Consider the following 24,815-nt stretch of genomic DNA (forward strand, 5'->3'; position numbering starts at 1 on the left):
CATCCATGGAAATTGTTTTCCATGAAACCAGTCCCTGGTGCCAAAAATGTTGGGGACCACTGGTCTAGAGGGCGTCCTCTGCTCTGTCTCCAAGTTACTCTCTTCTGGACAGGACTCAACACCAAGACACTGGGGCACGAGAGGTTGTGGGGGTTAGTCCTGTGCTGGGTCTCAGGAGCTCTGTCTGTTTTCTCCTCCAGAGGGCCCAAGACAGGGAGTAGAGCAGCCAGGCCCATGGAGAGGACCTCAGCTGTGGAGTGGAGTGGTCCTGAGCCACAACCGGATAATGGACACCCTCCAAGACCCTGGCCTTGCCCTCAGGAAAACAGAACATCCAGTCTGATGGCCCCCCAGCCTCCCAGGGTATGGGGGACACAGCTCCAAGGCCCCTCTGTGCTGGAATCCAAGGTGAGGGCTTTGAAGGAGAAGATGACAGGGGGCAAACAGGGAGTCAGTCCCTGCCCCACTTCCCACGAGTGGTCATCCCCTAAGAAACTCAAATGCAGACGAGGCAAGGCAGGGGGAGCCAGGACTCCGTCAGAGGGGTCTTTCCTGCCAGATGCTGTGGTGGCTCCTCGTACCCAGAACCTGCCCGATGGACAGCTGGACAGCGGTGTCAGTGAGGAGGAACCCGCCAGGGATGGGGGCCCCAGGCCTCCCAGGCCGCCTGGCCCTGGGCGTGAGTACTGCAACAGGAGGAGCCCGTGGCCTCCGGAGGCCGAATGGACACTGCCCGACCATGAGAGAGGTCCGCTGATGGGGCCCAGCTCTTTGCAACAGAGCCCCATCCATGGAGTTACTCCTGGACAACCTGGGGGTCCTGGTCTTTGTAACAAAATCATCCACATTCCCATCCCAAGGACAGGAAGGTCCTACCCTTTTCCAGATGACGTGGTCACAGAGGGAGATCTGGACAGCACATCCCTGACCTCCGAGGAGGACTTTGCCCCCAGGACAGCCCTGCTAGGGGAGCTCTGGAGAGCTGGAGACCTGCAGGTTCTGGGCGCTGGGAGCAGCGCCTTGTCCCTGTCTGACCGGGTGGAGAGAAACCGCCTGTTGCTGCAGGAGATGCTCAGCGTTACTGAGCAGAGCCCCCACAAGGTGGAAACCCCCGCCTGGATTCCGTCCTGGGACACAGCTGCACCAGGTGAAGCGTACTGTGTAGGTCCAGGTGGTGGAGGGAGCAGGAGGGAGTCCAGAGGTAGGAAAAGAGGAGGAGGGGGTCCCACAGAGGGAGTGGGACAGGGAAGGAGCGAGAGCGTGACAGGTGCCTGCCACCAAAATCATCAGGATAGCCTCTTATTCTTGGTGATATAGATTCTTTGCCACCTCACAGGCAGCCTGTCTGCTGAAGACCCCCATGACCCTGCAGACCAATGGGAGGCCACCCTGTGTGCCTGGGGTTAGAGGCCACTATGATGTCTTCCTTGTGGTTTGGATTCCTTTCTGGAGTGGCTTTTTGCCTTTCCCTCTAGTGACATGCCATCACCCCTAGTGAAGGCCCTCTTGTGGGGCAAGTAGACAGGAACTCCTTCCTAAAAAGAGGCTGGGTGTTCTAGCTGCTGGGCTGAGCTCAGACGGTAGCACCAATGGGATGTACAAATGTCCAGGCCCGAGAGGACAACCTCTTTCCCTTCCTGCCTTCTTATCCCAAAATCTCACAAGCTCATTCATTACCCCACGCCTGGGCCGATGCACGTGGTCCTCTCAGCATGTGGCTGTGGCCACAGCAGTCATCATGACAGGCTCGGCCTCCAATTTTCAGGCAAGGTGTTGGATTTATCCTGGGAGTTAATTGCTTCAGGGGACGCCCTTCTCCTCAGTGTTCACTAAACGGCAGCTGAGAGCCCTGTTTCTGGCTCTGCTCTGATCTCTGCTTCTGCTCTGGATCCTAGAGCGACCCATGGGGGATGTGGACTGGGACTCGGCCATCTCCCTGCAGGACTCCGGCCAGAACAGGTAAGAGCTCAGACCCCACATGTTCTCTCCCTCCCTCCTCACCACAGTCCCTCTATTTACTCAGCATCAGGACAGTAGGAGACCTCCCAAAATGAGAGGTCAGGCAGATGGCAGACTCCTGTACCAGCAGACCAGTGGGCATCATCATCCCTGAGACCCTGTAGAAAGTGCCAGTAACCCCCACCCCCCAGGGTGGTGCCTGTCCGCTACTTGAGCAAAACCACCAGAAAACAAAGTGCGTTGCTAACTACCTGCTTCGTGTCCATGGAGCCATTTCCCTTGCCCAGGCCTCTTTCTCTTTTTTTTTGAGATGGAGTCTTACTCTGTTGCCCAGGCTGGAGCACAGTGGTGTGATCTCGGCTCACCACAACCTCTGCCTCCCAGATTCAAGTGCTTCTCCTGCCTCAGCCTCCCGAGTAGCTGGGACTACAGATGTGTGCCACCATGCCCGGCTAATTTTTTGTATTTTTAGTAGAGACTGGGTTTCACTATGTTGGCCAGACTGGTCTTGAACTCCTCACCTTGTGATCCACCTGCCTCGGCCTCCCGAAGTGCTGGGATTACAGGTGTGAGCCACCGTGACTGGTCAGGCCTCTTTATCTTTAAAGTTGGGGAAATGCCATCTGTCTGGTTCACTTCACAGGACCATTGTGAGGCCAAGGTGAGATCATGGTTGTGAAAATCCCTGGGGAAAGTGTACAAAGCCTTACCCCAATTCCATTCCCAGTCAAGGGGTTGTGCTGGGATCATGTCAAGGATTTCACCTCCAGCCTCACCGTGCTATCCCACGGCCTTCGTTCCAGCCCCTCCAACAAATATTTTGGGGAAGCTGGACCCACTGAGGTGTAGCAGGGGAAGTGGGGCAGTGTCCTGAGCCAGGCAGGGTGAGAAGGGTACACTCAAGGTGGGAGTGGGGCCATTTGCAGGCCTAAACTGCAGCCGGCACCTGCACAGTGGTTGAACCCAGCCTCGGTCTTTGCCAGGCTCCTGGTCCACGAGGCTGAGAGGTTATGGAGCTCTCATTTCCCTAGCTGTCTGGTAATGTCAGCCTCCATGAGGTCTTGTGGTTTCCGTGGAGGGCAGAGGTCCACACCATTGCTCCTCCGGTATAAGACAGCTCCTGCACAAATCCTACTCGGTTAGGACCACCCTCCAAAAGACGTAGACGGACCTCTGTCTTAGTCTACTTGGGCTGCTATAACAAAAACCGTATACAGGCTGGGTGGCTTATAACAACAGAAATGTATTGCTCACAGTTCCGGAGGCTGTGAAGTCCAGGATCAAGGCACGAGCAGATTCAGGTCTGGAGAGGGCTGCCTTTGGCTGATTCATAGATGGTGCCTTCTTGCCGTGTCCTCAGGTGGAGCAAGGGGCAAGGCAGCCCTCTGGGGCTTCTTTTCTAAGGGCACTAATCCCATTTATGAGGGCTGTGCCCCATGACCTGCTCACTTCCCAAAGCCCCACCTCCTAACACCCTCACACTGGGGATTAGGTTTCAACATAGGAATCTCCGGGAGACACAAACACTGAGTCCACTGCAGTCCCCCAGCCCTGCACCTGCCTTAACCAAGCGAGGGCAGCCCAGGTTCAGGCGACTAGGCTTCTGCTTGGCTGAGGGTCAGGTGGAGAGGGGGATATATGGCTCCTTCGTCCCTTGCTATTTATGATTTGGAATCACAGTTGCCTCCCCTTCTGCCAGGAATCTCTCCCCCCACCTCCATGGCAGCTGTTTCCAGGCCCTCCTGTGGTCCCCTGCTGGCCCTGCTACAGTGTTGAGGAGCATGACTGCAGAGACCCGTGGGCCTCAGCCGGCTCTGCTCCCCTGTTCAATTTGCCTTCTGTCTTTTTCCCTCCTCCTTTGCGGAGCCCTGGAGGAAAAGGCTGGGCAGATGCCCCCGCTGCAGAGGAGGTGCCGCCTTTCCCTGCAGCTGCGCCCCCCCACACTTCCTCCCTTGATGAGGGAAGGGCCCAGTGGGGAGACACAGCCACTGGGGATTCTGCTCAGTGGTCACTGCTGAAAAGAGAAGCCAAAGCTCCTGACAGCCCATTGGATACTAAGGAATAAAACCCACTCATTTTCAAGGAGGAGAACCTCAACCATGGGCAAGGAGGGACTTTCCCTTAATACTGTGAGGAAACGGCATTTGTGTAGAATCCTCGGGACTGGGGTTTCTGGACTGCTGTTTGAGCTGCCCAGGCCCCCAGCAGCCATGGACTGCATTTCAGAATTCAGGCAGGGTGAGCGCACCTGTGTACTGTAGAGTGTGTGTGTGTGTGTGTATGTGTGTGTGTGTGTGTGTGTGTGTGTGTAGAGAGAGAGAGAAGATCTCAGATCAGGGCACAGAGTGTTGTGAGGAAACACATTGGGAGTCATTCTGAGTGCCCTGTATCCTCACTTGGTGCTCTGCCGGGAGGTCCCTGCTGAGTAGACACCCAAGCTGAAGGGCCATGTCTTGAAGCCCCTCAGATAGGGCTCCCTGCCTGGCTCTATTCCTAATTCCCCTGGGCACACATTAAAGTGGTCCCTAAAACCCTGCAGGGCTCCCTCTCTCCCCAGAGCAGGATGGAGTGATTGATGTTACTTCTGTATCGGTGAATTTTCCAAGAGACCTCTGGAGTAAGACATGCTTTCCTCGGCTCTATGCCCGGGGAGTGCCACTCAAGGCCAGGGTCCTGGGGCTTATTGTCTGTTCTAAGGGGCTTAGGACTTTGGGCAGAGAATGCTGAGGCTGTGGCTGACCATTAGATGGCCACCCCAAAGGGGGCCCCAGGACATCAGTCAGGATGTGCTCTGGCAGGAGGAAAGGGCAGGACCTCACTCATGAGGTCGTGAGCCCCTTGGATCTTCTGAGGGTTTGAGGTCCTGCTTCACATTCAGTCAAGTGTTGCAATCAAATCACCATGACAACCAAGTTAAGCCAGCATGCATTTGATGGTGTCCATAATGGTTATAGCTCTGCAGGGCAGTAGGATGAGGAGCTCATGACGTGATGGTGACTGCAGAGTTCAACACAGCAGGCAGGCTGGGGGCTGGCCTGGCTTGTGTGGGGCAGTCACCAGGAGTCAGCCTGGGAGGCAAGGACCCAGGACCTTAAAGGCTAAGGGTCAAATGTGGAGGAGACTCCTGGCCCCCAACCCCAGGGTTGTCCCCACTCTACTGAGGGGTAAGAGAAGGCTCAGTTGCAGAGGACTGGAGCCTCCTAGTGGCAGGCAAAAGCCCATGTCAGCACCTGCCGTTTTTGTGCTCTTATTACATGGCAGGTGCTGTGCTAAGTGCTGTTCCTGCATTCCCATCTTATCCTAATAACAAACTGTTTATTGTTCCTGTTTCACCGACAGAGAGACCTCTCTAGGGGGAGTTAAGTGACTTGCCCAGGATCCTCTAGCTGCCAAGTATTGGAGCCAGAATTCACAGTCAGGGCTGCCTGGCTTCAAGCGTGGTGCTCTCACCATTGTGCGGCACTGCCATGAGCTGCCCTGTCTCTGCCCCACAGGCCACCCCTTGGGCTAGGTATCTGGAGGTCTCCTTCCCCTCCCAGCCTGCTCTGTTCTCAGTTATGGGCAAAGAAGGGCAGGTGATGGACTCCATGGGATACACTTATTTTTCTCTTAGGTCACTATCAGGACAATTCAGGAAATGGGATTTGGATTTTGGGGGAGAGGATGAGGTGAGAGGTTGGGCCTCAGAGAGGGCAAAGGGGATCTGTGCCTGGAAGGACTCATAAGAGTGAAGGGGAGAGGACAATGAAATGGAGGGGCCGCGCTCATGCTGTCTCTGGACCAGCTCTGGCCCTTTCCCTTCCATGAGCCTCTAAGAGACATACTGGGATCGCAGATTGCTTTAGGATCCCAATAACCCAGCACAAGTGAAAGGGTGTGACAATGAGGAGCACAGCAATCAGGGCAATGCTGGCTCCAGACCCTGCGCCAAATCAACTTCGGAGGCTCATGAGCCTGTGCCAGGGCGGCCAGCGGCCTCCTCCTCGCAGTCTCCATGGAGGCAGTGCTGCTGCGTGGCCCAGGCCCATCCTGGTGCATATCAGGACCTTCTGTGTATGTGTGATCTGGGAGGCCCCAGGTCCTGAGTGTGTCTGCAGGGGCTTTAGTTACGGTCACTGTGGGGAGAAGGGAGAAGAGAAGGCTCAGTTTTGTTTATTTGTGCTGTAGCGACGAGGGAAGCTCAGGGGACGTCCTAGGTTTTTTATTTCCCCTCATCCCTGTGGTGGGGTCATGCCCATGTGGGGATCCAGAAGCCCAGTCCCTGGTGTACAAACCCTTCAGGAAAGCCCTGTGAGTGATCGCCAGATCACTTCACATGCAGCGGGGGAGGGTAGGGCGGTCCCGATCTTCAGGCCCCTGCTGGTATTGCTGGAGAAGGAGCAATCAAAACTCCCTCCCCTCAAACAGTTTCTACACTCTTAAGTTAAAGACAGGCAGCCCTAAAGAATTTCAGGGACTTGGCCTGTGGTTCAAGTGGTCAGGCCCACAGCTGTGAGAAAAATCCCAGACTTTTAAAGCTTAATATGTTAATTAGCATTTTTGGAAACAGATAGGAAAAATCAAAATGTTTTTTCCTACTTTCACACACTCAGCCCGGCACAGAGCACTTCACCTCAAGCCACCAAAACGTGTGGAGCTGTCCCCACATGCCAAGCAGTTCTCCTGCGGACCCCAGCTGACTGTCACTGATTCCGTCCAGTTCTGACACTGTCTACCTGCAGACAGTATCGGGCCCCACAGGTTGAGGGCTCAGTTCCACAAGACTACGCTTACTTCAGATGCCAGTCGCAAGTCCCAGCTTGTGACCCGCACTTCAGACCAACCAGCTATAAATCGGGCTCCCACTGTTCCTTCCTTGGGTTTGATTACTTTTTACAGGATGGTTCACAGAACGCAGGGAAATGCTTGACTTGCATTTACCCATTTCTTATGAAGAATATTACAAAAGACACAAACGAACAGCCACGTGAGGAGAGGTAGGGGGCAAGGTCCGGGAGATGGGGCACCACCCCCAGAAACCTTCGCAAGCCCAGCTGTCCCCAGGCTCCCCTGCCGGCCCTTTGGGTGTTTGTGGAGGCCTCATTATGTAGGCATGATTGATGATGTCATTGGCCACTGGGGGTCAGCTCAAACTTCAGCCCTTCTCCCCTGCCAGAGGTTAGGGGGTGGGGCTGAAAATTCCAACCCTCAAAATCATTGGTCTTTCTGGTGATCAGCTCACATCCTGAAGCTATCTAGGGACCCTCGGCCACCAGCCTTCTTATTACCATACAAAAGGCACTCTGATCATTCCTGAGAGTCCAAGGGTTTAGGAGCTGCGTGCCAGGCACGCCAGGAGCAGGGATCAAATCCGTATTTATTAGATCATAGTATCACAGAGCTCCCCTGCGAGCCGGTCACTGGGTGCAATCCAGCGCCGTTTCACATGGAACTGCCCATTTTTGCTCTCTGTGCCCTGCACTGGCTGCAGCCATCGCTGGCACTGATGTATCTCCTCCCTCAGCTCCTGGGGCAAGAACTGTGCTGCTTTTGTCTCTCCGGGCCCCAGTGTCTGCAAGTGTGTGCAGGGAATAGGCTCTCAGTCAGAAGCGTCTGGCAGAGGCACACAGTGAAGAGCGTGAGTGAGAACTTGGCAAGGGGGCATGGGGAGTCCTGGCTGAGTATGGGAGAAGAGACGCTCCTGCACCACCCCAGCACGCCCAGGGCTGTAGAGGTGCCTGAGGACACCCCAGGGCATGGTGTAACCGAGAACAGCTGAACCCCTGCCTGTCCTTAGCACTCCCCTCGGCTCCCATCCCACCCCACTGATATACACGAACAAAGGAAAGTCCCCTTACCACTCCCAGCCCCACCAAGACTAAAGCAAAAGAAAAAATTAATTTTAACCACTCAACAATGTTTTCGGATTCTTAACACTCTCTCAGTGTCTGACCCTGGGTGGAGAAGGAAGCCCCACCACAAACCCAGTGCCACCTGGAGCTTCCAGATACCCTGTCCCATGCTGCATCATTGCCACACCCACGTACACACCACATATGAAAATCTCATGATGGTCCCAATCTTTACCAATCAAGGAGCTCCAGAAAGTCCATTTATCCAAGGCCATTCATCTGATAGGAGCTAGTCTGAAATTCTAGAAAAGAAAGCCCTCTCCCCTACCTGCCAGAGTTGAACAGGCCACTGGTTCCCCATCTGAGGGCATCTCAGTCACCCACCTCCTCTGTGGCCACCCAGGTCCCACACCTGAGGCCAGGAGGCTCTGACCAAAGGGGCAGCCCAAAGCCTCCCAGATGGGAGCTGAGGCAGTGGCAAGGACAAGCAGGGGCTCAGCAGAGAATCTGTTCATCTGCAGGAAGGCAGGGACAGGGTGGCTCTGCTCTCCTCAGAAGTCAGTGTCTTAGGCACGCACTGCAGGCCTCCATGCAGACCCTTTTGAAGATGTTGAAGGAAGTGGATTCTCCCAGCTGCCATTCTGGAGGACTGCCACTCCTCCTTCTCCATTGACAGGAGGGCCTGTTGACTGTCTGGGAATCAGCTTTCCTCCACGATCAAGCAGACGGCTGCCTCCTGTTTTCTATCCTATGGAAGCCACCTTTTCTGTGGAGCCCTGTCAAAGGCTTTTCAAAGTCTAGAGCAGAACCACCAGGCCCCCTCCAGCTACAAGATGGTGTTTGTCACTTCCAAACATGCCTTCTCCTTGCAGACAACAAGGTGACCTCTTTGCAGGTGACTTTAGTACATGTTCAGGGATTCCATCCTTTGCTTAGTAAGGGGGTAAGAGTAATTTAACAAAACAGTGTTGCTAATGATAAAATAATAATAATAGCACCAAGTGCCCAGCTCTGTGCTAATCTCTTTTAAGGGAGTCAATCTCACTTAATTTAACAAATAAGCCCTTATTAGCAGATAGGGAAACTGAAGCTGAATTCCTAAGGAACCTGCCAGGGTGACACAGCTAGGAAGTGGCTGTCCAGGGATTAGAACCCCAGGCAGGCTGCCCCCAAGCCACACACTTCCCCGCCACTCTAGGCTGTGTCCTGTCTGTGTCCCGCAGACCTGGGAAGAAGGCATCTGTGCAACCAAGCATGATTGTCTGAGACAAGGTCCCTGCCCTCGTGGAGCACATGAGCCAGAATCAGTTCCAGGTGCACCTTTTTCACTTCCCCTCATTCAGAAAATTGCACACAGAATAACAAACAGAGAGCTCTATCTGTGGTCATCAGAAAGCTTTCAGATACGCAAAAATGGAACAAATGCTAAGCACAAAAGTTTCTCTATGTTCTGTACACTACATACTCTCCCTCTACTGGCTGCATCCTGGAATCTGGGAAGTGCCAGATCACGCTACATTCCAAATTATTTCCCCATCCATGTAACTGAGTTGAAAGGGTTAAACACAGACCCGCTGAGCTTATTATTTTAATCTGGGATTATGATGGCTGCAGAAGAAGGCCACTCTGTCCCCTTGACCTCCTTGGCTAGGAGAGCAATGGTGGTTCTCCTGCCCCGCCTGGCTGGGAAGCAAAGCCATAGTTAAGCCTGTCCCTCCACCAGGAAACTGGTCAAGAAGGGAGTGCCATAGTGGAGGGGACCACTTTGTCCTTGTGAAGCAGTCGAGGACACAGGTGGCTGGAGGGGCCAGGGAAGGGCCAGTATACATTAGTGGAACTCCAGCTTCCCCCAACAATGAGCTCTTTGTAGGCTCTGCCGCTCGGTGACAGCCAAACATCTGTGGTGGGAACTCCCCCCAGCAGGGACCTGAAAATCTCATACCCCACCTTATGTCATATCAGACAATGTGGCCAAAGATCCGGGGTCGCAGGGTAGCACTGTGAATCATCTCTCCTCTCCAGCCCCCGCTGCTTGCAGATGGGGAAACTGAGGCCCAGGGAGGAAAACCACTCAGCCACTTTATTCATATGTTCCACCCTCTGAGCTAATGAGCTCCAGAAACGCAGGCTTTCAAGAGAGTGGCAAAAAGCTGTCTATTCTTAGGTAGGAATTGCCTTTGCCTGGCTGTGCAATGACCACCCCAACCCTTCTAGGAATTTTCCAGAGCAACTGTGGGAACTGGGGTTGTGGCTTAGAGTCCGTGATGGGAAGGGGCTGGCTCTAGGGCTGTGTGCTCTCAGCAGAGGCCAGCATCGGATTAGACCGGGAAGTCTTCCTCGGATGAGAGTCTGAACCTGTCTGCTTGGAGGACTTGGGTGGGCCTTGGGTGGACCGGTGTGATGTGGGATGGGAGGTGGGCAGTGAGACTAGGCAGACTCAGCACCCACCCCCGGCGCCTGCTTGCTCCCTGCCTTGGAGAAAGACCACCTTCCCTCTGCATGGCTGGCCAGGCCCTCGTTTCCTCAGGGTGCACATTGACCTTGGCTGCAGTCTGTGAAGGTGACTGCCACTCCTCCCTGCTCAGTGTGGTACTGCATGGATGCCTCCAGGCGCCTAAAAAGCCATGCTTTTCTAATCAGTGGAGAACCAGCTTTGTCTGCCAGGAACTGAAGCAAGACAGCTGATGAGGGAAAAAAAAAAAAAAAGTAACAGCTCCAAGAGGAGGGAGCAGAAAGGAAACAGCAAAGCTGGAAAATGGCTTAAAAACCTGGGGGCAAGGCTGATCCTGGCAGCATCTGGCCAGCTGCCTGGGGCCCTCCTGCCTGCCCACCAGGTCTTGAGACAAATGCCCTCCGACAGCCGTGGAACCACAGCTGTCACCGGAAGGCTCCGAGTGTGCGGGCTGGCAGCCAGAAGCCCACGGCTGCAGGGGCGCCTCTCCGGGCTGGTAACCTCATTATCTCTGCTGTCGGAGCAGGAGCCCCAGGGAGCACAGCTGCTCTCGGCCGCCTTGGAGGAGCTGTCTGCTCGGTAAGCTGTGCAGAGGGAGGCCTCTCCTGCCAAAGAAGGCTTCATGGGGCAGCGGGCCTGGAAATTCGCTTTCACATCCCTCCAGTAAAGCCCTCCTTGTTCCAAAGCCATGCCTGGGCCCTGCCAGGGTTCACAGGCACAGATGGTGCCTTTCTTCTAGCAGTCTCCTCCTGCTCCCCAGTGGCCCCAGAGCAGGGTTGGATGCAAATGGGGAGAAGAAAAAGACTGAAACAAGAAAAGAAATCATAGTCTGCCCAGAGTTTGTCCAAGGACATCCCAGGAAGCCTTCCTTGAAGGCCTCAGAGCTGTGCCATTCCCACTCTCATCTCTGTCACCCAGGAAACTGCCTGGTTCCTTCCCCTGGTCAGAACCAGGCCCCCTTTTCCACATGGAATACAGGGTGGGGTGGGAGGCTGCAGTTCTGAGATTAAGACTGTGTTGAGTCTCTACCTGCCGGAGCCCTGTGTACTTGCACTGTTCAGGACAGCCCAGCATATGTGATGGCAAGGACAGGGGCAGCCAGTGGGGATGATGGAGTTACCCCAAAGAGCGTGTCTGCCCCCAGCCACAAACATCTTCTGCCTGCCCTGGGACCCAAGGCGGGAGAGGACAGGGGGTGCAGAACGATGCTGGAGGCAGTGGGGCTGGCTGTGGTGTGCTCTGCTCTGCTTGCAATTGACATTCGACCTTGAACAATGTGCCAGCGTTCCTGTCTGCTCTGGACACCCTCATCTGTCACGTGGAGAGAGCACCTGCCCTCGGCCAGCTTGGCTGGGGAGAGCAAGCTCCGTGGAGAACAACGGCTTGTCAGTGGGAGACTGCGGGCTGCTGTTACAGCCGTAACCCAGCGCGGGCTGCATGTCACCAGCTGAGAGACAGCTTTGAAAAAGGACTGCTGTCATTTTCTGCAACTCTGGACTGGCCAGGGAGGCAGAACATCTGGTAGGGGGTGGGGGGCTGGTGGAGGACCCTTATTATTATGAAAATGGAGCCATTTGCTGACTTGGTTTGGGTCCAGCTTAATTTCCCTCAGCCCTGAGCCCGCGAGCCCTGAGCTGGTGCCTGATGGTTTTGGATTGGGACGAAGGCTAGAAAACACCAGGATTTATAAAAATGCCATTTCCCCAAAGGACCCAATCTATGCTGGACAGAGCCCTGATTCTTTGTGTCTGCAGTGGGCGCTAGTGTGGTGCTGTGTGTGTGGGTGCAGAGAGACAGAAGGAGAGAGAGGTGATGCGTGGAGAGACCATCTGTCTGGGCACAGGCCCAGCCCAACAACCCTAGGCCCTTTCTCCCTCCTCCTCTTGGATAGCTCCTGCTGTCTGCCTGGGGAAGGAACAATAGAATAATCTGGAGACTCTCCTTTCTAGAGCTTCTTGAGGTCTCTGTCTCCAGTCCCTGAGAAGATATCCAAGGCTGGGCCAGCAACCCAGCCCCCATCCAGAACCACGCAGGGCCATTTCTCAGCCCCAGGCTGCAGGCCCCCAGGCTGGGTTCCCTGTGCGTGGGAGCTAGAGGAGGAAGGCTGCACATGCAGGGCTTTTTCTGGCAGAGCCGGTGCTTGACACTGCTAAAGCCCTCCTAATCCGCATTATTCTCTTCTAATCCCTCCCCCGCCACCCTGGCCTGTGTGCCACCCTACAGGTCCTTTGGTCCCAAGCCGGAGCCTGTGCTGAGCCCCAGGCATGAGGAAGCCAAGCATCTGCTGCAGAGTGCCCGCATGAAGGCCAGGACCCGGCCCCTCCGTGCCAGCCATGACATCGTGCCCACCATTGCTCAGGGCAGCCGGTGAGTGGGACCTGGGCCAGGCTGGCCTGGGAGGGCCATAGCAGAGAAGGGTCAGCAGTGGGAAGAAATGGGATCTAGCCAAATGCTGCTGCTCACTCCTCGTGTGTGTGTGTATGTGTGTGTGTGTGTGTGTGTGTGTGTGTGTGTGTTTTCCATATAAGGCTCTTGCTTTGATCATTTAGTCAGTCAACACACCTTTCCTGAGGGCCTACAGTCAGGCACTGATATATAAAGATGAATGAAACATGATCTGGATCCCTGAGGGGATAGAGGTCACAGTCTCCAGGGAGAAAGAGAGGCAAACAGATATTCAATTCCGTGGACTGTGTTGTAAGAGAGGAAAAGTGTGTGTGCTGAGCTGGAAACTGTTAACTCCACCTGGAAAAGACAGGTGAGGCTCCTGAGAGGAGGTGACTTCTCACCTGAAACTTAAGGAAGTGTAGATATGCACTGGGTAGATGAGAGAGGCAAGGGTGAGCCCTGGGGACAGAAACTGAGCAGAAGCATTGTGCTCAGGAGTTCAGCTAGGCTAGAGGGTAAGGATGTGCTGGGCCACCTGGCGTGAAGGCTGGAGGGCTCACTAGGGCCAGGTCATGGAGGCCTCCAGGCCTGCAGAACAGTTAGACAACTGGATGTCTGCTGCAATATCTGGGAGCTGCTGGAGGACCCTGGACAGGTGGGCAGCATGATCGCACTTCAGTGATGCCATTCTAGCTGCAGAGATGTGCTGGGGCTGGGAGACAGGTGTGGTGAGGATGCTGTTGCTGTGGCCCCGCTGAGCGGTACAGAAGAGGAGGGTGTGGAGATTTCACAGAGACCCCAAGCACCAGGAGCAAACAGGCTTAGTGAGGCAACAGAGGAGTGCCACACCTAGAGCCAGACCACGGGGGCTTGACTTCTGGTTCTGGCACTCAGCTGGGTGCCTCTGCGGAAGTCTCTGTGCCTCAGTTTCCTCACCCACAAAATGAGAATTGTAATAGTGCTTGTCTTACAGGGTTGCTGTGGGGCGATGTGAGCTAATACGCATAAAGTTTAGAACAGCGCCCACCACGCAGTGAGTGCTGCAGGACTGTGAGTTCTAACTACTCCTCGTTTGGTTGCAGGGGTGTGGGAAGTATGAGAAGGGAGGCATCTGGCACGCGCCCAGGGTTCCAACTCGGTGTCTGTGTTTGGTGGGGCCTCAGCCAAGGAGTGAGGGCTCAGTGCAGGGTCAGGCATTGGAGGGGGAGGTGCTCTCAGAACATCCACTGGCAATCCCCCCAGGCAGTTGGATACAGGATCTTTAGAGGAGGAGAGATCAGAACTGAAGATCTGGACATCATCCTTGATTTCACGATGCTACAGCCATGGTGAGGGAGAGCTTGTCAGGAATGAAGAGGTGAGAAAACAATGAGGTCAAGGACGTTCAGACCGGCACATCACATACACGACTGCCCCCTGAGCAACACACTTCATCCCCACCTCCCTGCCTATTCTGCCTATGGTACACCTTGAAGAACCACTTACACATGGCCTTCACCACCACACAGAGCTGTCTTCCAGTCTTGCGCCTGGGCTGAGATGAGGCTGCCAGGCTATGCCAGGTCTCACCAGGCCCAGACAGGCCCCCTTCTGTAGCTAGCAAAGCCTGTGGCTTCACTAGCATGTGGACATGCTGCATCTGCCTGTCTGAATCACCACGTGGCACTGGAGGGAGCAGGGCTTCTTAGGGAGTGGGGATCTTGGTGGAACTGGACCAAGATGCAGTTCCTTTGGTGCTCTTTGATGGAGGGTGCTGAACTGCTCATTAAAGGCTAAGGAGCTTCATGGAGCTCCTTCAAGAACGGAGATGACTTCAAGAACGGAGGTCATTGTGACCCTTAGGAGAGGGGCTCAGAGGACCCTAAATCCTGGCAAGGGGTGCCAAACAGACTACCTTTGCATTTCCACATTTTGTGCTTTGCCTCTCTCTCTAGATGGAGGGCACTCATTAGGAATGGATATGGCTTCTTCGGGGCATCCTAACTATTCTTCTTCACATTTATATATGGTGAGAAACCTTAGACTTCCAAGCAACTCTCCTGTCCTAGTTTGTATAGGCATTTAGGTTAGATCGGGTAGCCTCAAAATAGTCAAGACTATCTGCAAAACAGTCTGCATTGTGTAAAGGTCCTCTTGGACACTTCTTCCTCAGATCGCTCCAGCAGCTCACAATAACCCCAATCACTAACTTTAAAGTAGGCTCCCTTTTGCAGGCTGTCTCCAGGCCATAGAAATGCTATAGAAATGCAAGGTGACCCACTTTAGCAGCTGCTGTGTCCAGAAAAGAATCACTATGACTTGGCAGCGCTGGTGAATCCTCAGAGGGTCTAGCTGAAAAATCAACGCCAGATGGCTTGCTGCAGATGCTTCTAAAGGTTACGCTCCATCAAATCACCCTGGAGGGCCATGCTGAGTTAACGCGGCAATGGCACACAGGTCCCAGGCCTCAGTTAGATGCAGGAGGCCCCAGCCCCGGCCCAGATGCATCACTTCTAAAGAGCGACTTGGTGAAAGGTGATGGAAGAGGAGGGGCAGGCAGAGCCGTCTCAGAGGGCCTTCTTTATCCTAGGTCTGGCTAGAGGCAGCTGGGGCAAGCCTGAGCAGACAGGGATTCCAGGAGGTGAAGAGGTAGCAGCAGCTGTACTTTTCTGGAAACAAATTAATACAGAAATGGAGCAGCTCCTGGAAGCACAAGATCTTGCCATTTTGGGGCTAGACACGCCTAGATTGGTGTTTCTGAAGGCAGGAGGGCAGGACACGTTGGCAAGAGGCAGGGTTGGCAGGGTGACACTGTAAGTGTTACTGTGCAGGGTCAGAGGGAATGGCCGTGCTGAGACTGCAGAGCGTGTGTACATCACATTGAGTGTGTGGTTAGGGCAGCAATGCTATGGAAAGTGGGACTCTGGAAAAGGGTCCCCATGAAGCCGTATGTCTCCAGGACTGTGGCGGGATCCTCCCCTAGAGGGGTGACTGCTGGGGCCTCTGCGGAGCCTCCCATTGAGAACTTGGTGGGCGTGGGATTTGTTCACTGCTCAGCTACCTCATTTGCCCTGCACTTGTCTTCAAAATCCTCATCCTGCCTTTACGCACTGTTGCTGACACTGCCGGTGGGGCTTCTGGGTTGGAATAATTGGGTTGAAAGCACCTTATGTGATTAAGCACTCCTTAATTTCTCTTTTTAGAACAACAATGTCTGCCTCTGCAGTGAATTCCAGGATGGCTCAATTCACCATCCGATGTGTGAAAGTTAAGGCCACCGATGTGGCTCATGGGACCTGGGATCCCTTGTTAGATTAGGACTGCACTGCCTTTAAAGCTAGGCTTCTTTCCTCCCTGGAAATCACAGCCCATGTCCTGCAGATAGGGTACTAACTTTGGGGCCTGTGGAGGGGTTGTTGTGTGAAGCTGTGTGCAGACTCTCCCCGTGGGCCTTTGCCTGCATCGGCTGGACTGGGCTGGGAAGACATCCTGTCTGTGCAGTGGGGTAAAGCATCTGCTCAGCAGGAAATCTCCTGTTTCTGAGGGGTGAGTGACGCTGTTTATCTGGATGGAGCCTTCCTTTTGGGGGCTATGGGAAGGGAGCGTGCTTCTGGAGAGCTGACCATGAGCTCCACATGAACAAGGACCTGTGATATCTCAAAGCAGGCAGATCCACTTGCTTAGCAGGAGTTCTTTTTTTTTTTTTTTTTTTTTTTTTTGAGACAGAGGCTCACTCTGTTGCCCAGGCTGGAGTGTAGTGGTGAGATCTCGGCTCCCTGCAACCTCCGCCTCCTGGGTTCAAGCTATTCTCATGCCTCAGTCTCTCAAGGAGCTGGGACTACGGGCGCGCATCACCACACTGGGCTAATTTTTTCTATTTTAGTAGAGACGGGGTTTCATGGCATTGCCTAGGCTGGTCTTAAACTCCTGAGCTCAGACAATCGCCCACCTTGGCCTTCAAAGTGCTAGGATCACAGGCATGAGCCACCATGCCTTGCCAGCAGGAGTTCTTTTTTTTAAAAAATTTCACCCTGGAGCAGTGCTTATGGGGGGAAATGACTGGAGTCAGAGGTAGAAGCAGGTGTGGAGCCCCCATTGCCTTTTGCATTCCTGTGAGCATTCAGCATCTAATACGTAGAAGTCAAATGCAGGTAGGCTAAGAAGAAAAATCCAGGAAATGAGGCAGGAGGGTTGCATGAAGTCAGGGAGGGAGACCTGGAGGCCTGAGGGCCTGGGAGTGTAAGAGGAAGCAGGAAGGAATGTGCGGGGCCTGCATTTTTCCCTCCAAAGTGTATGCACTTGACCCTGTGCCCTCTTCTGGGTTAGTGTGATAAAGGCTGTGCTGCAGTTGGACCTACAGACAGGAGGCAGTGGAGAGGCTGGATAAGAGGCCACTGCAGGGGTCCTGTGCGAGTGAAAAAGTGGTACATGAAAGAGACAAGAAACAGAATCCCAACACTTAGCAGTGGATTGGTGGGGAGGCCACTGCTGGGAAAAGGAAGGGAGAACTATGGTCCTTACTTGGATGCTCTCTGATAGAAAATGGCCCATGAGCCTGGGTCCATTTGCATAGTGGCCTGAAACTCAGGTTACCTGGCTCCAGGGGGCCCTGGTGTGAGATGTGTGCAGGTGTTGTCTGGAACAGAACGGGACTTGACCACCTGCCACAGTGTCTCCCAGAACCAAAGTGGATGACAGATGGGCAGACTCCCAAGCATAGCAGTCCCATCCCCAGTAAAAGCAGGATGAGACTGTGTGTGAGGGCTGGGGAGGGGCAGGCATGAAGTGGGGGTTGGAACAGTTAAGATTCAGGTGCCAAGGAGAAATGTTACTGTTGCCTCGTCTGAATTTTGCCTAAGCAAAGTGATGTGGAACCCTGAGCGGAAACTTTCAGAGCAAGAGCTTAGAAACCCTGACTTCAGGCCGGGCTCAGTGGTCCACACTTGTAATCCCAGAACTTTGAGAGGCTGAGGTGAGAGGATCACTTGTGCCCAGGAGTTTGAGACCAGCCTGGCCAACATAGTGAGACCTGTACAAAAAACAACCAAAATAAACCAGATATAGTGATGCACACTTGTGGTCCCAGCTACTTGAGAAGCTGAGGTGGGAGGATCACTTGAGCTCCAGAGATCGAGGCTGTAGTGAGCCGAGATGGTGCCACTGTACTCCAACCTGGGCATCACAGTGAGATCCTGCCACTAAGAAAAACAAAAGAATCCCTGACTTCAATTCTCACACAGCCTCTCCTTTAAGTGGAGACTTAAAATGTCTTGTTCCCGTGAGAGCATCATAGCAAATACATGTTTCCACAATCACTACCAAAAATACATGGTGGTCAGGCTCACTTCCTCTCCCTAACAGATGCACACACACAGACAGAGCCCCCCCCAACACACACACACACACACACGAGGACTTTGGCATCTTCCCATCCAATAGTGTTTCATCTTAACTCAGGCTGAGCCATGAAACAGAAGGAAAGCCGAAAGCAGGGAAGGTGGCCTTGGTTCTGTTTAGACTGTCTCAGGATCAGGATCGGCTTGCAAGCTACTCTGGTTTGCAGAGAGTCCCCAGAAACCCGCTGCGGAGTAACCTTGTGGGTTGCAGTTGCCATTGAGCGCAGAGGGAGACTTAGCTCAGCGCAGAGCGGGTAGGGCCTATGCGCTGCCTCCCCACGTTTCTGCCCTTGACGTCTCTCCTTCTGTCTGTTCATCAGAGATGGCCACAGAAGCCCAGCCCGGGACCCCAGGACGACCCTTGCCTGCAGAGACAGCCTCCAGAACGGGCACACGAGCGACTCCTCCAGCGGAGAGTCCAGCGGCGGGCCGGGGCAGAGGCCGAGGCGGGGCCCCTCGCCGTCGCACGTGCGTTTTGAGGATGAGTCCGCCCGCGAAGCCGAGTGCCGCTACCTGGAGCGGCTGCAGCAGCGCCAGCGCCAGGTGCTGAGCTCTGTGCTGCAGGCGGCGGACCAGGGCCCCCTGCGCTCCAAGCCCGACCTCGCCGACTACATCAACGGGGCCCCCCGGCTCCGGGACGCGGGGCAGGGGGCATTCCAACGGCTTGTGGGCAGCCTGGACCGCAGGGGCCCCCTGGCGGCGCCCGCACTGGGCAGCGAGAGGAGGTGCCAGGCCTGCGGCAGCTGCATCAACAACCCGTGGCCCACCCAGGGGAAGGTGCCCCCCGACCCCGGGGCCCTCCAGGAGCCCCAGGCTGCCTGTGGGATGGAGGGGTTGCTGGGTGGCCTGAGCTCCCAACTCCGGCTCCTTCCTGCAGAGCCCGGGCTCCACACAGAATGGATCCGGGAAACACACATCGGAGACACCGTGAGCCCTGGAGGGGTGCACTCTGCCCTGGACAGCACGGACACCTCGGACAGCTGCAGGACCGACAGTGAAGAAGCGGGGACCTCTCAGGCCGGCGAGGCGTGTGGGCAGACCCGAGGTAGCAGCCCAAGACTGCGACTGCGGGGCTCCAGGCCTCGAGGCCACAGGTGGCCCAAGAAGGCTGACACGGAGCTGCCTTGGGGCCTCCAGGCCCGGCAGCACCTGCCTGGGGCTGATGATGTGGAGCTGGGAAATGAGGTGAAGGAGGACAGAGGACACACGGCTGGGGGGACTCTATTTTTGAGAGAAGATGCTGTCCCTAAGGCTCCCGGCCTGGAGTTGAAGCGGGTGTCCCTGGGACCCCAGTGGCAGCCTGGACCAGGGCTGGGAAGTCACCAGGCTCACTCTTTGGATTCTCGGACTCCATGCAGGACAGCCTATGCCACCACCTCCCCCATGACACCTGAATCATCGGGGCCAGGCAGCCAGGACCAGGTTACAGAAAGCCACGAGTCCCTGGAGATTGTCTCTCCTCCCTCCCTGCAACAGAGCCCTGCAGAGCCTTCTGCCCCGCACCAAGCCCAGCAGCCAACAGCTTCCTTTTGCCCTGAAGGCTGGGCGCCAACCCCTCCCCCTTCAAGGAAAACCACCTCGCCCACATCTCACAGGAAGGCAGCCCTGGCTGGACTGCGCAGGCCGAGTGACCAGGGAGAGCCTGTGGGTATCCCCCGGCCTCCTTCAAGAAGTGCGGTTCTCAGGACCTGTGAGCTGTCCCCATCACAGACCCAGCCCAGCCGCCCTCAGGTCAGGCACCCACTGCTGGCCCTGTCCACCAACAACTGCAACAACAGCGCACCTCGGGGGCTGCAGGAGCCCTATGGGGGAGCCATCCACGAGGGTAGGGTGGAGAGGGGCCCCCGCAGCCGGGAGCCGGAGCCGCCCCTGGAGAACAGCAGAGATGGTAAGGGGCTGCCGCTGGTTCCTGCCCAGCCCAGGCCTGGTGTGGTTCTATAGCAGAGGCCCAGACCCGACCTGTGACACCCAGGCCTTCAGAGTCATTCCCTTCTATCTTCATAGTCAGATGGCAGTGTCACACACTACCCCGGCAGCCCCTTGCAGCCACTCTGAGGTGTCATGGTGCTGGTGGCTAGATGGAGAATTCACCACCAACCTGGAGGCAGACTAAGCAACTCCATCCCAGGAGAGGCCGAACCACGGGGAAGGCAGTGGAGACTTCCTCTTCCTACTGGGAACCCTGAGGTGTGGGCAGAAGCTCCAAGCTCCAAGGCTGCTAGAGGCCTGGGCTTTAAGGGATTTATTCCCAACAGAGCAGGAAGAGGCAGCAGCTCCAGGATTTACTATCTGCTTAAAGCAGTAGGTGCCCACTAATGACATGGCAGAGGCCCTGCCCCTTTAGCATCATTGTTTCATTTCATTCATTCACTCATTCATTCCTTCAGTATTGGCTGAGCACCTATTACGTGCCAGGCACTGTACTAGGCACTGTGGGGGATGCATATGTGAATACATCAGCAGGAGTCCTGCCCTTGAGGCATTCTGTGGCCAGGCAGACACACTGTCCAGAGGACCTGGTGACCAGGGAAACAGGGCTGCTAGGCGGTGTGCTCTATGGTACCAGACTCTCCCTGACCCCTGGGCCTGTTGGCAGGCCAGTAGGTTTCAGCAGGCAAGGCTGCTGAAGGGTGTGGGTCTCACCACTTTGCCTTGGCAGGGGTCCTCACACTGTGGGAGAATCCCATAGCTTGGCAGCTCAGGCCTTATCCTCAGTGTTGTGATCCCAGGTGACCAACTCTGCTGCTCACTTTTAGGCAGAGATAACAGGCACACTCCACACATTTTTGCTTTAACATGCCCATGGCTCTGACAGTCCTGGGGCTGGGATGGCTCAAGAGGGATCCGGGGCTTAGCAACAGAGTGGAGGGAGAGAGGGCAGAGAGATGACAGACCTTACTGAAGATGTGGATGCAAAGTCCCCTCCGCTGCACAGGGACACACAGACTCGGTCCCTCTCCCTCCCTTGCTTACACAAACCGGCCTGTTTCTGGGCTCCCTCCCTCCCTGTGCTGAGTGGCAGGTTCCTTCTGTGGTGGGCTCTAGGCAGGCCATGGGCTTGCCCCTAACCACTTCCTGCAGGGCTTCCTTTCTGAGACCTGCTGACCTCTCTGGGCAGCCTAGGCCTTCACCTGGGAGCTTGGAGCAGAGCGAGTGAGGCCCGGGGTGAGTCCCTCAATCCCGCAGCCTGCCAGCTTCCTCCTCGGTAAAGTGAGGACAATGACGGAGGCATCTCCTAGGATCCTGTGAGCTCACCTCTGGAGAGGATTCCATTCTTTGCCTAACACATAAAAGACCTCCAGAAATGATGGCGACTTTAAAGCTCTTAGAAATCATAACTGACAACATTGTGGGGTTTGTCCCAGGAATACAAAAATTTCCCCTGTTCCCACTATGTCCCTTGATATGTGGAAGGGGCATAGCTTATCACAGTCAACCCTTTCATTTAACACACAGTGACTATTTACTGTGGACCAGATGTTGTGCTGGGTGACGAGGTTACAGCAGTCAACAAGACTCAGTCCCTATCCTCGAATAGTTTCCAGCCTAGAGGATGCTCATGAGGGGTCCTCAGCCCTGGTCATCTAAGAGGCCACCCCACCTTCCCTCACTGCTTCCCGGGCCTCTCCATTGCTCTCCTGGGACTCTGCCTCTCCAGTTCCTCAAACTCTCCCCCTGTTGTTGGAAATGTCCCTTTCCCCCACAGGACCTGTGGGATGAGCCAGCCTGATTCAGGTGGGATGCTGTGCTTGTTTCAGGAGGATCCCAGGGCTTTCCCGGCTCAGCAGATGTTGACACCATCAACTCCACAGGCATCACCCTCTCCCTGTTCTCAGAGGACCCAGAGTTCAGCCAGGAATCAGAGGGAAGCCTGCAGAGGACGGAGTCGGGATCTGGAGGACATGTGCCGTCAAAGTAAGTGACAGGAGAAAGAGCCCAGACTGCAGAAGCGGGTGGGAATGGTGGCTCTGGGAGGGGCAGAGACCCCCTGAAGTGGTGGCGTGACCCACCGCACTGCTCCTAGTCCTCAGAGGATCCCTAGACTATGAGCAAGCCTGGCAGCCCTACCACTCCTCTCCCAGAGCCATTTAGACTGATGCACCTGATCATTCATTCATGGACCATCCACTGAATGGCCTCTAGCTGCAGATGCTGTGCCGGTTCCTGGGGCAAAGCTAGCAGGGCCCTAACCCTGGGGGAGACCCCAGGATGGTGTTACCTGTCTGAGAGGCTTGCTTCTGCTCTGTGCTTGAAATTTACCAGATGTTGAGGAAACAGAGCCCAGCAGTCACATTTCCCTTTTCTCCTTCAACTGGTAGGGGAGTGGGGTCTGAGTCCTGGCCCTGGGGACCTCCTTGGCGAGCCCGGAGCTCTGGCCAGGGCCTTTTCTTCCCTGTGACACACTATGCCTGGTGGCCACAGGCAGCTCCAGGCCTGAAGAGGCACCTGGAGCCAGCTCTCCATCTCTGGCCCCATCTGCTCTCTAGAACTCCAGAGCTGCACGCCCAGTTTCTCCTGGACATCTCCACTGGGGGGTCTGATAGGCCCCTCAAACCAAAAGCTCAACAACTGCCTCCCGCATGGCCCCTTCCCAGCAAACACATCACCATCTGTCGGCACAGTGCTCAAGCCCACATCTGGGAGTCTGGGGCTGCTCCCTCTTCCTTCTCTTCCACTGTAGCCCTCTGCGAGTCCTTGCCAGCTCCGTAATCCCGTCTACCGCCACTTCTGCTGGCCTGGACCTGTGGCCTGTTTGCTGTACAACTCCAGTAGCCCCTACCTGCTCTTCGCCTTCACACTCGCCCACACAAGAGTCAAGGGTCACTTTTTAAAACCTTGGTTAAATGGTGTCACTCTCCTACTGAAAACCCTGCAATGGTTTTTCCCTGCATTTGGAATAGACTTCACACCCTGGCTGTGGCTGGCCTTGCTCTGTGGAATCCACCTTGTCTGCCTGTCTGACCTCATCTCGTCCTGCCTCTTCCCCCTTTCTCATCACATACACCCAAGCCTCATGACCTGGCCCCTTCCTGTTCTGAAACACGCAGAGCTCTTCCTGCCCAGGGCTGCAGCACCAGCTGTTCCCCGCACCGGGACTACTCACCTCCAGCCATGGCAGCCCTGGCTCCTTCTTGTCACTCAGCTCTCAGTTTAAAGCTCCTCTTCTCAGAGAGACCTTCCCCACCACTCCATTTTAAAGAAACGTCTGGTCAGCCTCTGCTTCACCCACATGGGACAGGTCTCCTTTGTTTTCCTGGTCTGCTGTTCATAAGCTCCTGAGAGTAAGCACCTTGCTTGTCTTGCATACACACACCCCAGGGCCTTGAAAAGGCTGCCACATACTAGGCCATCAAGAAATATTGAATGAATGGGCCGGGCACGGTGGCTCATACCTGTAATCCCAGCACTTTGGGAGGACAAGGTGGGTGGATCACTTAAGGTCAGGAGTTTGAGACTAGCCCAGCCAACTTGGTGAAACCCTATCTCTATTTAAAATACAAAAATTATCTGGGCATGGTGGCAGGCACCTGTAATCCCAGCTACTTAGGAGGCTGAGGTAGGAGAATAGCTTGAGCCTGGAGGTCAAGGCTGCAGTGAGCTGTGATTACACCACTGCACTCAGCCTGGGCAACAGAGTGAGACTCCATCTCAAAAAAGAAAAAAAAAATTGAATGAATGATTGTGTGGGCACTTAGCAGAGTGTTATGGGAGGGGGCTTGCCTGCGCTAATCTCACCAAAAGCTACCCAAGCAGAGCATCTGGCAGAAGTCCACTCGGCCTTTTTTTGTTTCTTTCTTTTTTTTTTTTTTTTTAATAGGGTCTCAATCTGTTGCCCAGGCTGAGTGCAGTGGTGTAATCACAGCTCACTGCAGCCTTGACCTCCAGGCTCAAGCGGTCCTCCTGCCTCCGTCTCTCGAGTAGCTGGGACCACAGACGGGAGCCACCACACCAGGCTTCTACGTGCCTTTCTTTCTGCAGCCTGGTTGTCAGTTCCTGGCCCCAAATGTGTCAGAAGCATTGGTGCTGGCCCGTCTGTGGCCCTCGAGGTGGCCCCAGGGCACAGCCGCCCCTCACCTCCCTCCCAGCCCTCCCCTGCTCCTCACATCCACCCTTGTGTTTCAGAGCATCAGCAGGAGCTGGCACAGGACCCGGCTCCCCCTCAGCTGCCCCTTTGGACCAGAACAAGAAAAGGAGGAGCAGCATCGCCTCCACCTTGGGGCTGAAAAAGCTCTTCTCAGCCCTGAGCCAGGGTTCCCGGCCCAAGCTGGGCAAGTCCCGCAGCTACAGCGTGGAGCAGCTGCAGCCTGCCTCGCCTGACCTGGTGTCACACTCCAGGGCCCCATCGTTACAATCCCTGAACCCGGTGAGTCCAGGGGACACAGCCCAGGGAGTGAAGCCAGAGGCATCGCAGCCACCATCAGAATGAAAGGTTTCCATGGAAGGAGGGAGGAGGAGCTGAGGATGCCTCCCAAGGAGCCCATGGTAGAGAGAGAGAAGCTGCTGGCATCCCCACAGTTGACCCATGAGACTTGGGTTTCCCTGGACACAGGGTGGATGGGCAGCATCTCACACTGCTGTTCTCTGCCAGCTGCCCAGGCCTGGGCTCACTCTAGACTCCACCCTCTCCCTCAGCTTTGCCACCTCAGCCAAGTCCCGGAGAGTTGACAGCCTGGTGGTCCTGGAACCTTCTCCATGGCCAGAGTGACTCTGAGCCCAGGCACAGATCGCTTCCCACGTGGAATCCCTCAACAGCCCCTTGACTGGCCTCCCTGCCATGGTCCTGCATGTGGCTTCCAGAGTGGTCCTTCT

General features: G+C 55.3%; 2 protein-coding genes across 5 annotated transcripts in view; one reads left to right on the top strand and one right to left on the bottom strand.

Annotated features, from left to right (window-relative positions):
* Window positions 1–3,398, bottom strand: part of LOC105711631 (uncharacterized) — a 100,295-nt gene extending 96,897 nt beyond the window's left edge. Inside the window, exon 1 of one of the 2 annotated variants that reach the window (XM_064370499.1) lies at window positions 3,214–3,398. The gene's annotated coding sequence lies outside the window, so the exon portion shown is untranslated. The remainder of the gene's footprint in view (window positions 1–3,213) is intronic. The other variant, XM_064370496.1, reaches the window with a different exon arrangement.
* The window catches only part of KIAA1614 (KIAA1614 ortholog), a 44,856-nt gene that overhangs the window by 9,035 nt on the left and 11,006 nt on the right, over window positions 1–24,815 (top strand). For all 3 annotated transcript variants that reach the window (XM_012444419.3, XM_012444418.3, XM_064370494.1), the window contains exons 2-7: window positions 201–1,147; window positions 1,896–1,959; window positions 12,466–12,609; window positions 18,326–19,893; window positions 21,764–21,920; window positions 24,129–24,369. In XM_012444419.3, the coding sequence (XP_012299842.2) occupies window positions 235–1,147; window positions 1,896–1,959; window positions 12,466–12,609; window positions 18,326–19,893; window positions 21,764–21,920; window positions 24,129–24,369 (3,087 nt within the window). In that variant the 5' untranslated portion in view covers window positions 201–234. The remainder of the gene's footprint in view (window positions 1–200; window positions 1,148–1,895; window positions 1,960–12,465; window positions 12,610–18,325; window positions 19,894–21,763; window positions 21,921–24,128; window positions 24,370–24,815) is intronic.

The sequence above is a fragment of the Aotus nancymaae genome, unplaced genomic scaffold (genome assembly GCF_030222135.1).
Source record: "Aotus nancymaae isolate 86718 unplaced genomic scaffold, 86718_ANA_hifiasm-v0.15.2.pri h1tg000108l, whole genome shotgun sequence".
In the NCBI taxonomy this organism is placed as follows: domain Eukaryota; kingdom Metazoa; phylum Chordata; class Mammalia; order Primates; family Aotidae; genus Aotus; species Aotus nancymaae.